We start from the raw sequence: 15,603 nt of genomic DNA on the forward strand, positions 1-15,603 counted from the left end.
TCTCCCTTCAACCTCCTTTTCTTCAAACTTAACAACCACAGTTCCCTCAGACACTTCTCATAAGACCTGTTCTCCAGATCCTTCACCAACTTCACTGCCCTTCTCTGGGCATGCTCCAGCAACAAAATGTCTTTCTTGGAGTGAGAGGCTGAAAACTGGACACAGTACTTGAGGTGCAGCCTCACCAATGCTGAAGTACAATCACCTTCCTGGTCCTGCTTGTCACACTATTCCTGATACAAGCCAGGATGCTGCTGGCTGCTTTGGCCACGCGAGCACACTGCTAGCTCATATTCAGCCGGCTGCTGATCAACGCACCCCTAAGTCTTTCTTTGCTGGGCAGCTTTTCAGTTACTCTTCCCCAAGCCCACAGCATTGCACGGGGTTGTTGTGACCAGCGTGCAAGATCTGGCACTTGGCCTTGTTGAATTTCATGCAAATTGCCCCAGCTCACTGGTCCAGCCTGTTCCAAGTCCCTTTGCATAGACTTTCTATCTTCAAGCAGATCAACACTTCCTTCCAGCTTTGTATGGTTCATATTCCCCAAATACACTTTCTGTTTCACTTCTAAAATTGAAGAACTTAATCAAAAATAAATTTTGAGGCAAATATTTTTAATTGCAACAAAATCCATACTGTACTTCTGCTTCAGGATTTCTTCTAGATTTTGCTGGAGTCCATGGGAATAGAGTCTTGAGAGGCTACATCTGCATGGCTTTGTTCTATTACTTCTGAAAGTAGCCACAGTAGACTCCTCTAGATATCAAGGCACTTGCAGACTGAATAATCTTGTCCCAACTTGACACTATAAATGGTACCTTCTGGACTGGCATGTGTCCCAGCACTTCCTGTACTGTCTCCCACACCCTCCAAATAGCTGTTCTCCCCCTAAGACATTTGCAAAGGATGCCAGGGGAATTTAAGGTGGCTGCTAGGCTCCTGTCTTCATGCAACATAGCCTCAGGCACTATGAAAGGCATGCTTGTGTGTGGCTGCTTATTGGTGGTGTTCACTACACCTGCTCCGAAAATCAATTTCAACTTCAGCAAGAGAAGTTTGACAGCAAGTCCTGATTTTGGCTCTACCTCGTTTGGGCTAAGAAATCTCATGGCCTTATCACAGGTGAGTAAATCTAGCAGACAGAAGTAAATTGGGACAATGCAGACTTCAAGATGGCAGCAGAGAAAGAGGTTGCATACTAATGTAATGGCATGTGTTCACACTGCTGCCTCAAACCTTCAGACATTATTCATCTTGGAGATGCTTCCTGATGCCTGGCATTGTCCTCCACAGCAGGTTTAATCTGACTGGAGGTTGGACTAGATGATGTTTCGAGGTGACTTTCAGCCCCTGACATTCTGCAATTCTGTGTTTTTTCCAAGTCTGCCAAAACCTATTTGGCAGAATTTAAGCAAGCTTATTAAGGACTCTGGAGAGAACCATACTTGCAAGGTAGATATTGAAATTCTACTTGCTTGGACCAGTCTGTGGATATCCATGCACGAGTTCTGTACTGACATTTATGTTCTGGTGAGTCTGAAGGTAACAAATAAGCTTACTGAAAGAAGGCAGGCTGATTCAACTGTCACGTCGTACAGAAAGAACCCAGTGTTCAGGACACTGCTGCAGCAGGGCTCAGCACCTGATTTCTCTGGTTCTGGATCCCTTCAAAATAGCCTTTGTGCTGTGGTTTGAGAACACAGTGCCAACGTGGCTGAGGCTTTCCACACAGCTGACATAACTTTAAATATACTGTGTAACATCTCTGAGGAACTTGTGTTATACTTGAAGGTGATAGGGAGGGAATCTGGCAGTAGCTACCGCTCATGACCACAGAGAATATAATCATAGCTATGGTATAAGTACAGTGTGCTTGTCAGAAGTGTCATGAGATTTTCATCCCTTCCCAGAAGTCAACTGCTGTTATAAGACAAAAAGTGATGATAATGACTTCATTGTCCATGTCTGTGCTTGTGCCGTCGAAAAAGGAAGGAGATAGAAACTCAGGCTATACTACTATATAGAGCAAGATCTATACCACTGGAGGCAGAGACCACACTACCTTTAAATCTAGTCCCTCACAGCCTGTGTCTGGAAGCTTGGAAAAAATTGGTTCACCTGAAGTAGTCAACACAGGAGGACAAAGACTTGATCTCCAAGGACTTCAGGGGCAGAGGACAAAATTGTGTTTAATATCTGACAGAGAGCCTGGATAGCAATTTTTAGGAAAGAAGCTGGAGGCTTGCAATCAACTGAACTCAGGAATTGACTAGGAATACAACAAAGGCTGCTAGGAGGATCACATAACACCTAGCTTGGGAAAAAAAATGTGTGCATGGGTGATTTTGGGCTTTGAACAACCAGAAACTGGAAAGCAAGCATATGCTATTGGGGCCCTAAAGCAAAAAATTATGCCCCCCGCCCCAGCTGCTTTAATTAATCTGTAGAAAGAGACTCCAGAGATGCAATTCAACAATGAAAACTTAGAATCATAGAATTTCTTTTATCAGAAGCAATATAAATGTATAGTTAAATACAATCCTTAATCCATAGACATCACAATTTGAGATGATGTTTTAGGACCTTTTAATCTCAAGATAAAATTCAGAAAAACTAATTTAATATCTTCTCATTTTCATAAATTTCATCTATCTTGTGAAGTGAAGAAGGAAGCTATTTTTACATTGTGGTATTTGAAATAATCAAAACTAGTATGCAGAACTGTTACTGCTATCTTAGCTAACTTTACACTAAATGTTAATGCATTGTCACTTTTCCTTTGGAAACTAGAAACTCTTCCATATCCTCTGCTCTGATTTCATCAGCTAAAAGGCAAAATGAAGTTAAAGGTGAAACTGAAGGATGAAATTAAAATCTACTCACTTATTTTATTTCTCACTTCATTTAATTTTTCTCCAAGGCATTTAGCTTCAGCAAACCTGTCAATGTAAGCAGAACAATACACCATTACTCTAAAGAACAACTAAGTAAACTAGTTGTTTACAACAAAATACAGAATTACTCAGGACAAATTTTGATTTGTAAATAAAACTAGTTTGAAAAAAAAAGCCTTTCAGAAAATATTGTCTCATCTAAAATAATCTATGTGCAAAAGAAACCATGCCACAAACAGGCTTATAAATGTATTTGACTTTCTACGTTTTAAATATTATGGTTTTTCAAATCTAACAGTTGGATTCTGTTAAATATTCATACAACACTATAGTACCAATTTGAATATGCTACATTACTTGCACTACCTTCACATGCATCTATATAAAAGAAAACATATCCATAGAAAGTCAAAATAAAATGTTTGAAAGTACTAGTCTGTTTATCAGGACTTATAGAATCATAGAATCAACCAGGTTGGAAGAGAGCTCCAAGATCAGCCAGTCCAACCTAGCACCCAGCCCTAGCCAGTCAACTAGACCATGGCACTAAGTGCCTCATCCAGGCTTTTCTTGAACACCTCCAGGGATGGTGACTCCACCACCTCCCTGGTGTCAGTCTGTAATTTGCATACTGCTGGTAATCACTGATCATGCTGTGTGAAAATGCACATCCTAGCCACTAAGAAAAAAATATCTGTTATTCTGTTATACTCAGCTACTTCTTAAATACCAATATAAATCAAAGCGATCTACAGGAAGGTATTCAAATAGCAAGCAAGCAGACTGAGAAGGATAGAAACAATTGATCAGGCTTTAGAAACTCCATTCTTGCTGTATGCGTATAGCTTGACCTCAAATCAAAAGTGGAAACGTGGGGATCACAGAATCAGCCAGGTTGGAAGAGACCTCCAAGATCATCCAGGCCAACCTAGCACCAGCCCTAGCCAGTCACCTAGACCATGGCACTAAGTGCCTCATCCAGGCTTTGCTTCAACACCTTCAGGGATGGTGACTCTACCATCTCCCTGGGCAGCCCATTTCAGTGCCAATCACTCTCTCTGACAACAGCTTCCTCCTAACATCCAGCCTAGACTTCCCCTGGCACAACTTGAGACTGTTTCCCCTTGTTCTGTTGCTGGTTGTTAGGGAGAAGAGACCAACCCTCACCTGGCTACAACCTCCCTTCAGATAGTTGTAGACAGCAATGAGGTCCCCCCTTGAGCCTCCTCTTCTCCAGGCTAAACACCCCCAGCTCCCTCAGCCTCTCCTCATAGGGTTTGTGTTCCAGGCCTTTCACCAGCTTCGTCACCCTTTCACATTTGAAATGTATGTTTCTGATTTAATTTACAGACCACTTCCTCATTATATGCAAATAATCAAATCTTGACATGGTGTGTGAAATATTCCAGTGATCAGAAGTTTCTTTTCTTAGCACCTTTTTTTTTGGCCAGTTTTCTGGTCTTATACAGCAGTTGCTGTCATAGTTATTCTTTTATATTTAACTCAGTACAATATAAATCTGTTTAAGGCAAATGACATGCATGTTATGTTTCCAGATGCTGTAAAAATAATGATAGTCAATTCAATGTCCAATGGCAACATCTGAAGAGTTCCTGAGAGAACTGAGGCTTGTTCAAGCAAATATGCATTGCAGTAGTCTAAATAGTAGCAGCTTAAAATGTAGAAGGATGATATGCTGCATTGTCCTACAATAAATATACATTAGGCTAAACATGAAATTCTGAAGTGTTACTTGGATGTTTACAAGCTGAAACTAGCTGAATGTGGAGGCAGAACCGTAAAACTCAATTGTTAAGCAGGCATTCAGCTGATCTGGAAGAGTATCAGTCTAGCCAAAGTAACTGAGGAAATCCACAAATTTTACTTCTGTCTATCACAAAGAATGTCAAAACAGTTATAAAATAGGACTTTCCCCAGGGGAGGCAGTGCTTGGAAAGTTGCCTCCTCTCAATTAGTCCATTTCCCTGTAAAACTGGATCAAGTTAGAATTTCAGGTGCCTGCTTCTGTATCTGCTCACTAACATTTGCTTTCAAGGCTGAGCTCATCACAGCTAAATGGCTGAAGCTGAGGGTTTCTCAGCCCTTACTGTTTCTTAGGAGAAAGGCAGAAGCATCTGTGAGACTTCTGTATAAGCTTTTCCCACTGGTAGAGCACCCAAGTAGGCCTTTCATATGGTGTAAAGATCAAAGGGAAACATCGCAAAGTACATCTCTTTCTCAGCTTCCATGAACCCAACACTCAGTTCACAAACTACTTAGTAATCCTGGAGGCAAACCTCCTGTTGGCTGATTCATGTTCAGAGAGATTTAGCTGGACAAGCTGAAGCCAGTTATCTATCCAGCATTTCTTATTCCTAGATTCCTGCCAATAACTGAGTGGGCAATGCCTCTGCTTCTCAAATACTACAGTTTAAGAACTGGCACAATAACATCAACTGAAGATTTACATTAAAGTCTGAAAGTCTAATAAACTCCATCTCTGACTATAGATCATATTCAAAACAAACCAGAAAACCACAAAAGATTTTACTCTAATAGTGAAAAGGAAAAAGGCTAATTATGCCACTTCTCTAATAAAGAGGTGATATTATCTAGCATAAATGTGATGTTCCTACAAAAACTGGTGACTGAACAATTATATCACTAGCTGAAGAGAGTTGATGTGTATCCCATACAGAGACCTCTTCACAGAAAGGCTGAAATTGCCAAACCATGCCTTCTATTACCTATGGGATAAACACTTAATGATGAAACCCTAAGGTATATTTAGCCACTAATTTTAATGGAACAAGTATTTCTGCAAAGATTTCACTCTTGAATGCAAAAGCCAGTAAGTAAACAGAGTTAGAAAAACAAATCCCAAATTCACAATGTAAAGGAAAACAAGCTCTGAGGCTGTCTAGTGAGAGTACATTTAGTGAATTAATGTTAACTCATTTTCAATTATTTATTCTATGAAACTCATCCATGGGTACTAAAAAAACCCCAAGTCAGCTGCTAAACAGCTGAAACACAGGAAACAAGGAAGGAAAAAAAGTGGGAAAATTAATGGAGAACAAAATGGAAACTGGATTTACATCACATCTGTCAGCTCAGCAGCATTTTACTACTGGAAAGATTGACTAGGATGGGATTTAAAAGATTTATGCAGTATGCAATATTTCACTGGAGTGGCTCAGCTAGGAAGATTTCTTGGTAGTGTATTTAACCAGAAACTTAGATGTATTTTTCCCCTTCTCAGGGAAATGATGCTAAAAGAACACAGTATTTTTAAGTTCTCTGAAAGTCAAGTACAGGTAGTCCAAATGGCAGAAATCTGATTCTGTCTGGGCATAGACAGATTTTTTTTTTTATAAGTAGGGCAGCAGTTATTAATGGATAGAAGAGAAATGGAAAAGAATTGCTTTGTATTAAGTGCAAACTAATTTGTAGAACACCACCTTTTCTATTTTACAAAGCCACTTCCTACATGCAAACATTCTATCACAGTATCACTAGGATTGGAAGAGACCTCACAGATCATCAAGTCCAACCCTTTACCACACAGCTCAAGGCTAGACCATGGCACCAAGTGCCACGTCCAATCCTGCCTTGAACAGCTCCAGGGACGGCGACTCCACCACCTCCCTGGGCAGCCCATTCCAGTGTCCAATGACTTAAACTATCTACTCAGTGCTGAGTTATGGTACTGAGCTACTGCCCCTCGGAAGAGCTCTGAAGTAGTAGGTGTAAAGTTTTATGTCAAAACCTGTGTTTCTTTCACATATGTTTACTTGTTTTAACAAGACAAATGCTTTTCAGTATTTGATTCAATCTGTTGATTACATTTGATTGCTTATCCACATGTAGTTACAGGGAAAAAAAGTATATTGTATGTGTGACGAAGCATATTCACACCCATAAGAATTTCACAGCCAAAACAAAAGTTACAACCTTCAAAGTCAAACTAGACTCACTGACAGTTCACTATTCAATTAATATAAGAATGATATAATACACACAAAGTCTTAAGAAGATGAGTCAGGAGCTCCTGAGGTAATATGAGACAACAGGAAAAACATCAGTGAAATCCCTCTGTTGCAGACTGTGCTGCTTGTTGTGCCTGCTTGCTGCGGGAACCATGGCAAAAGGCCTGTAGACCACTGTGATCAAGGCCTCGCCACATGGGACTCCAGATGACTCAATGTGAATTGTGCCAGAGACAATTTGTTGCATTACAGCCCGAATATAAATTCACTCAGCCAGCAGAGCACACACCTACCTATTAGCATAATTAGTCAAGGACAGCCTACTACATCAGCATAAACCACGCTTTGTTATTCTCATTAACGAGGTGTCTGTTATCTATCCTTTCTGAGATAAGATAGCCTCCAGCTGGTGGGAAACCAAGGCCAGAATTTGTCTGTTATCCTTCCTCACTCCATTCCCATAGCTCTTCTGCACCTGCATTCCCACATACCTTAAAGGAATTAAGAGGTGTTTCTCTAAGGAGATGACACAGTTGACAGTCCAGCTAAAGTGCCTCTTATGCCAGTGCTCTTAGAAAGCTACAATCTGGTCACGATTACTGCAACTTTTTGGGATGAATCCCATGACTGGAGTGTGGCTACTGGTGGCTACAGACTCTTCAGAAGGGATAGAAGAAGGAGAAAAGATAGAGTGTGAAGAGCAGTGTCTGAAGAACTACAACAAACAGGTCAAAAGCTTATGCATAAGAATCAGAGACCAAGGCAACACAGAGAACCTTGTGGTTAGCTTCTACTAAAGGCTGCCCTATCAAAGCCAGCCTATTGACAAAGCCTTCTTACTCCACCTATAGGAGGCATCACATTTGCAGGTTCTATTCCTGCTGACAGACTTCAACCAACCCAACATCTGCTGGAGAAGTAGCACAATGAGCTACAGGTGATCTATGAGACTCCTGGAATGCATTGAAAATAACTTAAGTCAGGTAATAGACAGCTTTACCAGAGGGGATGCAATACTGGACATAATGGTCACCAACACAAGTGAGCTACTAGGTGATGTCAGCATTTGAAGCAGCCTGGCCTGCAGTGATCATGCACTGGTGGAGTTCACAGCCCTGAGGAGTATGGATCAAGGAAGGAGTAAATTCAGGATCCTGAATTTTGGGAAACCAAACTTGCAGCTCTCAAAGAATTAGTCAATTTGAACTCATGGAAAGCAATCCTCAGGGACAAGGGAGCAGAACTGAGGTGGCAAATCTTTAAGGACACTTTCCATAGAGCATGAGCTCTCGATTCCCACATATAAGATATTAGGCAAGAGAAGAGCCCAGCACAGTTGAGTCGAGACAATCTGGGCAAAGTAAATAGCAAGAAGGAAATGCACAGGCAATGGAAGTAGGTACAGGTATCCTGGGAAGATTACAGGGCCATGGCCTGGTTGCATAGGGCCAGGAAGGCCAAGGCATGACTGTAGCTGAAATTGGCAAGTGATAGAAAAAACAGAAGAAGGGTTTCTATGGGTACATCAGCCAGGGAAAGCATACTATCTGTGACAAGTAAGACTGGCAAGATGTTAGCAAAAGAGAAGAAAGCTGAAGTAATCAACAATTTTTTTGCCTCAGTTGCCACTGACAACCTCTCAAGTGGATGGACTAGAAGACAAGGACTGGAGGAGCAAAGTCCCTCCCACTGTCAGAGAAGATCATACAGAAGTTGATAGGACCTGACAAGATGCATCCCCTAGTCCTGTAAGAATTGACTGATATAGTTGTCTGGCCATTCTTCATGGTATTTGAAGAAGTGTAGCAGTCAGGTGAAGTCCCTGATGACTGGAAAAAGGGAAACACTGCACCAATGTTAAAAGAAAGGTAGAAGCCCTGGGAACTACTGACCTCAGCTTCACCTCTGTGCCTGGAAAGATCATGGAACAGATCCTCCTAGAAGATATGCCAGGGCACACGGAGAACAGGAGATGATTAAAAACAGCCAGCATGACTTCACCCAAGCCAAGTGTTGCCTGACCAACCTAGTGATGTTCTCTGATGGGAGACTACATCAACAGATGCAGGTTATTCATTTGGATTTCTGTAAGCCTTTGGTGCAGTTCCCTGACAACATCATTCTCTCCGAATTGGAGAGATAAGGATTTGATGGGTAGAGTTCTTAGTGGATAAAGCATTGATTGCATGGTCATGCCCAGAGGGTAGTAGACAAGAGCTCAATGTCAAGATGGAGATTGGTGACAAAGTGTCCCTCAGGATGGTGATACTCAGACAGTACTGTTTCATATCTTCATCACTGACATAATGGAACTGAGTGCACAGTCAACCAGTTTGCAGATTACATCATGCTGAGCATTGTGGTTGACATGCCTGAGGGACAGGGTGCCATCCAGAGGGACATGGATAAGCTCAGGATGTATGTGAACCTCATGAGGCTCAAAAAGGCAAGGTACAGGACCCTGCACCTGAGTTGGGGCAACACGCGGTATGAACAGAAGTTGGGGTGTGATGGGTTTGAGAACAGCCCTGCAGAGGACTTGGGACTGTTGGTGGATGTAAAGCTGGATGTGAGGTGACACAGCCAAGGAGCCAACCATATCCTAAGCTGCATCAGAAGAAGCACGGCCATCAGGCTGAAGGAAGTGATTCTGATATTCTACTCTGCTCTGGTGAGACCTCACCTGGAGTATGTGTCCATCTCTGGAGTTATCACAGGAAAGACAGAGGCTTGCTGGGACATGTCCAGAGGAGGGCCACAAAAATGACCTGATGGCTGAATTACCTCCCCTGTGAAGAAAGGCTAGGAGAGTTGGGCTTGTTCAGTGTGGAGAAGTCTTTAGGGAGACCTTATTGCAGCCTTCCAGTACTTAGTGGGGACTTATAAGAAAGATGAGGATAAACTTTTCTGCGGGGCCTGTTGAGACAGGACAAGGGAAAATGGTTTTAAACTAAGAGAGTTTTAGACTTATACAGGAGAAATTTTTAATGCAGAGGGTGATGAATCACTGGAAGAGGCTTCCCAGGGAGGTAGTGGAGTCCTCTATCTCTCAAAACATTCCAAATTAGGTTGGACAGGGCTCTGAGCAAGATAGTCTAGTTGAAGATGTCCCTGCTTGCTGCAGGGAGACTGAATTAGATGACTTCTAAATGTTCCTTCCAACCCAATCTATCCTATGATCATTATCAAGTCAAGAAAGTCTACCCAAAATATCCAAAGGAAAAAAGAAGACAGCTAAAAATAAGCAGTTTGTGAATCAAATACTGTTTGTGGTATGACAGAAGTGGTTATGCAACTATAAACAAAATTATTAACATGAGTGGACTACATATGAAGGGAAGTCATGGTAACTTTTAAACATGTGGTATCCACACACTTCTTCCTGTGCAATTTGAACACTGGCTGGGTAACGGAGCTTTTGTGTAACTGGTAGTTCAGAGCCTGCATTCCAAATTACAGACTGGGTTTGAATAGAAATCCATTCTAATGAACTCAGTAAACTTGGAGCTGTAAGCATCTTTGCTAAAAATGACTGCAAATGGCAGGGAAAACTGTCTTGCTCCAGAGTATCAACATTCACAATAACAGTGATTTCAGCATTCATCTGATGCATATTAGAGAAGGGTTACCCAAGGTATTAGGCTGAATCTCTTTGCCCTTTAGGGACAGCAAATCTGGCATCAAACTTTGTGGATTCTGCCCATCTCTATTACATGTTCTGAAACCAGAAGGAAATACTGGATTGCTTCATAGCAATAACAGAGAAAAATATGGAAGATTTGTGATTAAACTAGAGGAAATTCAGAGCATGATTCAGAACTGTATTGCTCCCATTATGCACTTCAGTGTTCTGCTCAATAGACAGGAAGGTAAGAAATTATTGCAATGTAACAATTTGAGGAGTTATGATGCAGTGATGTGGTATCATGTAATATACTGATCAGAAGAAAGGCATTAGTAAACATTCAGTATACACAAGTAAATTCTGACATACATATCTTGACAAATTGTGTCCCTATGACTAAGTTATACACCCAGGTAGACAGTTAATAAGCTGGGACAAGTGATAAACAGCAAGATCATGAATAAGTCACAGAGATACGGAGATAATTTCTTGCCTTGGTTTCACTGAAATAATTGACTATGAGTCAGTGACCCTGAAAAAAGTGTCTTTCAGGCCTATTATGTCAGAAAATTGTGTTACTAATAAAGCAGGAGAAACTTAGAGGAGAAAACCTCAGAAGCAAAAAAGAAAAACAATCCCAAGCTTATAGCTAAGTTATCAATTTTAAGGGTAGATTACTTTTGGCATTTCAGTCTCAAAACCTTGACTGCTCTTGCAGTACAAGGAGTGTTAACATCTGAAACAGTGACACTGAAACCATACTCTTATCCAATCAACACAGGCAAATATTGGTGGTATAATTCGGGATGCTTAAAATCTGCTTTATGAGTATTGATTTTCTTCAATGTTTTGCCATTCTCATCATCCACTGAAAGATTTTGAAATCTTTTGCCAGCATTAAATCAAGAAGAAAAGTATTATTTCTTTTTTTGAGTGCAAAACTGGCAGAGAGAAGATAAAATCACTTGGAAAACAAGTTAGGAATAACAGACAAAAACATATGTTAAACATCTCCTGGCTTACTGTCCAACTCAGTATCAAAGCCAATAAGACATTTTGACAATGGAAATTGCAGTTATTGATTCAGTCATATGGGTCTTACTTCCTCCAGATAATTAATGATTTATCACATTGGTTCAACGCAGCTATAAAGATAAGATGAATAAAACCTGAGTAACTAGACACTAAGATTCCTCATGCCACCTTCATGCTCTATCCAGACTTTGGTACAACCATCACTCAGTGCCTTCTAAATATGAAATATACCCATTAAGAAAAGGTGAAGTTTCTGTTCCAAGTTTTCAACAGAAGCCTGGGATACCTGGTGTAAAATTATGCATTATGTTAGGGGCTGGAAGAGACCCAAAGAGATCATCAAGTCCAACCCCCCTGCCAGAGCAGGACCATACAATCACAGAAGATGCATCCAGACAGGCCTTGAAAGTCTCCAGAGAAGGAGACTCCACAGCCTCTCTGCAGAGCCTGTTCCAGTGCTCTGTGACCCTTACAGTAAAGAAGTTCCCCCTTGTGTTGAGGTGGAACCTCCTGTGCTGCAGCTTACACCCATTGCTCCTTGTCCTGTCACAGGGAGCAAGTGAGAAGAGCCTGTCCCCTCACTCCTGACCCCCAGCCCTCAGATATTTATAAACATTTATTAAATCCCCTCTCAGTCTTCACTTCTCCAGACTAAAGAGCCCCAGGCCACCCCAGGCCCCTCAGCCTCTCCTCATAAGGTCTCAGTCCCCTAATCATCCTTGTAGCCCTCTGTTTGACTGATCTCAAGTTCTGACCTGTCCCTCTTAAACTGGGGAGCCCAAAACTGAATTCAAGTAGAGGTGGAGAACTTCACTCAATCTGCTGGACACACTCTTGTTAATGCACCCCAGGATCCCATTGGCCCTCTTGGCCACAAGGGCACTTTGCTACTCAGACACATAATCAACTCTCAAATCAAATCTCAAATCAACTCAGCTGTGTGTTGCTGTGACACTCACCTCTGTTTCAGAAGCTGTTTGTTGTCATCAATGGTTATATTGTCAGCATGGTTCCGCTTGAACAGTTCAAAAGCTTCCTGATATCCAAGAGACATCTTTCCTTCTGCCCCAAGAAAACAAACAAACCATGAATCAATAAAAGGGAACTACTTCAGAGTCATCAAAAGACAGGCATTTTGCACTTATTTAACTTCTATTTAGGCAAAGTTATCTGGTCAGTCTGGGGGTTCTCCATTCCAGTCAATGGGAAAGCTGTATCTGACAACTTCATTTCATTTCACATTTCTAAAGTCTGGATGTTTAAGCTGTAGAATTTCTCAAGAGAACTTAAAATGTTCATAAGTAAAACCAAACTCCAAAACCTCAAAATATGTGAAATATCCTCAAGAATGAGGGGAAGGTGTTTTCAAAAGAGCAAACCCAAGTTTGCTTCTGCATTTCTCATCACAGTTCCCTATCTCCGCATATCTTGGGATCACAAATGACTGAGTGTGATCATGCAACGACTGAATTCTCTACTCTCAGAGAAGTAAGGAGGCAGGGTGCAGCAGAACTGCCACCTCGGATTTTCAAAGGGCAGACTTTGACTTGTTTAGGAGACTGCTTGGCAGAGTCCCTTGGGAGGCAGTCCTGAAGGGCAAACTCCTAAAGGCTGAATACTCTTCAAGACAGAAGCCTTAAAGGTGCAGTAGGTCCATACTGTCCTCATGTAAGATGAGCTGGCAGCAAAGAAGACCAGCCTGGCTGAACAGGCAGCTCTGCTTGCAACTCAGGGTAAAAAAGGGGAGTTTATGACCTTTGGAAGAAAGGGCAGGTCACAGCCAATGAGCAGCAAAAAAGACGCTAAGGGAGAGCCTCCATTCTCTATTAGACACAGCAGGACTGGTGACTAAGGATGAGGAAAAGGCTGAGGTGCTTCATGCCGCCTTTGCCTCAGCCTTCGGTAACAGGACTGGTAGTACTCTGGGAATCCAAACCCCTGAGCTAGAAGACAGTGAGGAGAACGATCCTCCTGCAGTCCAGGAAGAGATGATATGGTAGTCTGAGGGATCCCAGGTCTTCCCTTTGTGCTAGTTTGAAGCAGGCTAGAATGTTTTGGTGAGAAGAACTAGATCATAGGCTGTGAAAGGGAAACAGTGCTGATGTCCACGTCCCTCAGAGTCTCGCAAAGGAGTTTGGGAAGGAGAAATGAAAACATTAGATAACACTCATGCCATTTTGTCTCACTTTCTGGCTGGGCTGCTGACTGAGCAACATCTCTCTAACACACCTTCCACTCACCTTTGCTTCTTAACCTCTTGGCTGAACCTTCTTTAGGACTGGGGTAAGGTTGAGAGGGGCAGGGGGAAGGTGCAGGGGTGGTTGGGAGTCCCTCCTGGGGACTCAGGTTTCTGGGAGGGCTGTTGTGTTTCTGTATTACCTTTTCCCTTGTCTATTTCTGTCTATAACTGTATATACTGTAAATATCTGCTTGTATATTGTGCCAGCTGTAAATAAATAGCTTCATTTATATTCCCAGAGCCAGCTGAGACTAGTCTGGGTATTTCTAAAGTGGGGGGCAGGGAACACACAAACCCTTACAATGAGGAAAAGGCTGAGGTGCTTCATGCCACCTTTGCCTCAGCCTTCGGTAACAGGACTGGTAGTGCTCTGGGAATCCAACCCCCTGAGCTAGAAGACAGTGAGGAGAATGATCCCCCTGCAATCCAAGAAGAGATGATATGGTAGTCTGAGGGATCCCAGGTCTCCCCTTAAAACCACAGGGACAGAGGCCCATCCCAGGGCATGGACCTGCTCATCCCATGGTATTGTACTATTGTTGTTCTTTCTATCCCCTTACCGGTACCAGAGCTCCGGAGATGGTGCTTGACTGCGCTTCTCCCCCTTCCCTCCCCTGCCTCCACTCCTCTCTCAGCAGCACACGCTCGCGGGGGAGCTGGCGGGCAGGGAGCTGAGCCACCCACGCCTTGCAGGCCCAGCTGGGCCGTGTGGCTTCGGCCTACCTACAGGCTGGCTGAGGGTGGGAGGCCTGGGAGGCTCTGGAAGCCCAGTTTGGGCCCAGGGGATTCTATACTTGCTCTACCTGATGGCTTTATACATATATATCTATATATATGCTTGCTCTTGGGAATAGAAATTCTCTCTCAGCTTCCAAGCGGTGTACAGTACATTGGTACTCCTGAAAAGGGGTAAGGGTCAATTCTGTTCTCCAGAACAGAGGGTCAGTGACCTGCTGCACCACACAGATACACACAAGTCACGGGGCCAGATGCAATGTTTGCTATGGACAAGTTTATAGACCAGATGAGAGAACTGGGGCTGTTCAGTCTGGAGGAAAGGAGGCTCAGGGGGGGATTTTATTGCTCTCTACAACCAAAGAAAGGTGGGGGTTAGTCTGCTCAGCAAGTGACAAGTGATACATTAACAAAATACACCCAACTAAGCTGGGTTATTGTGATGGTTTGGGTGTTCCCTGCTCCCCCACACTTCAGAAATCACCCAGGCTAGACTCAGCCAGCTCTGGAAATTGAATGAAGCTTATATTTACAGCTGGCACAATATACAAGCAGATATTTACAGTATATACAGTTATAGACAGAAATAGACAAGGGAAAAGGTAACACAGAAACACAACAGCCCTCCCAGAAACCTGAGTCCCCAGGAGGGGCTCCCAACCACCCCTTCCACCTTCCCCCTACTCCTCTCAACCTTATCCCAGTCCCAAGGAAGAATGGGGGTTCAGCCAAGAGGTTAAGAAGCAAAAGTGGGTGGAGGGTGTGCTACAGAGATGTTGCTCAGTCAGCAGCCCAAGCAAGAGTGAGAGAAAATGGCAAGAGCATTATCTAATGTTTTCATTTCTTGTTCAACAAGACTGCAAGCGAAGTAGACATCAGCCTTGTTTTCCTTTCACAGCCTGTAATCTAGTTCTTCTCACCAAAACATTCTAGCTAGCTTCAAACTAGCACAGTTATGCAATACTGGGATGCTGCACCTTATTGGGGTTTAGCTCCATAAAATACATCTAAAATTCCACATATGTTTGGCTCCCCCTTATCATACTTAGAGTATCAGGGTTATTGTCCACTGACATCAATGGAACA

The 15,603-nt window shown here is 42.6% G+C and overlaps 1 protein-coding gene across 1 annotated transcript in view; it reads right to left on the minus strand.

Annotated features, from left to right (window-relative positions):
* Positions 1 to 15,603, minus strand: part of KIF6 (kinesin family member 6) — a 173,192-nt gene that overhangs the window by 57,731 nt on the left and 99,858 nt on the right. Inside the window, exons 14-15 of the mRNA XM_064158320.1 lie at positions 12,503 to 12,605; positions 2,884 to 2,939 (exon numbers count right to left, since the gene is read on the minus strand). Of these exons, the coding sequence (XP_064014390.1) occupies positions 2,884 to 2,939; positions 12,503 to 12,605 (159 nt within the window). The remainder of the gene's footprint in view (positions 1 to 2,883; positions 2,940 to 12,502; positions 12,606 to 15,603) is intronic.

This window comes from Pogoniulus pusillus, chromosome 18 (genome assembly GCF_015220805.1).
Source record: "Pogoniulus pusillus isolate bPogPus1 chromosome 18, bPogPus1.pri, whole genome shotgun sequence".
Classification (NCBI taxonomy): Eukaryota; Metazoa; Chordata; class Aves; order Piciformes; family Lybiidae; genus Pogoniulus; species Pogoniulus pusillus.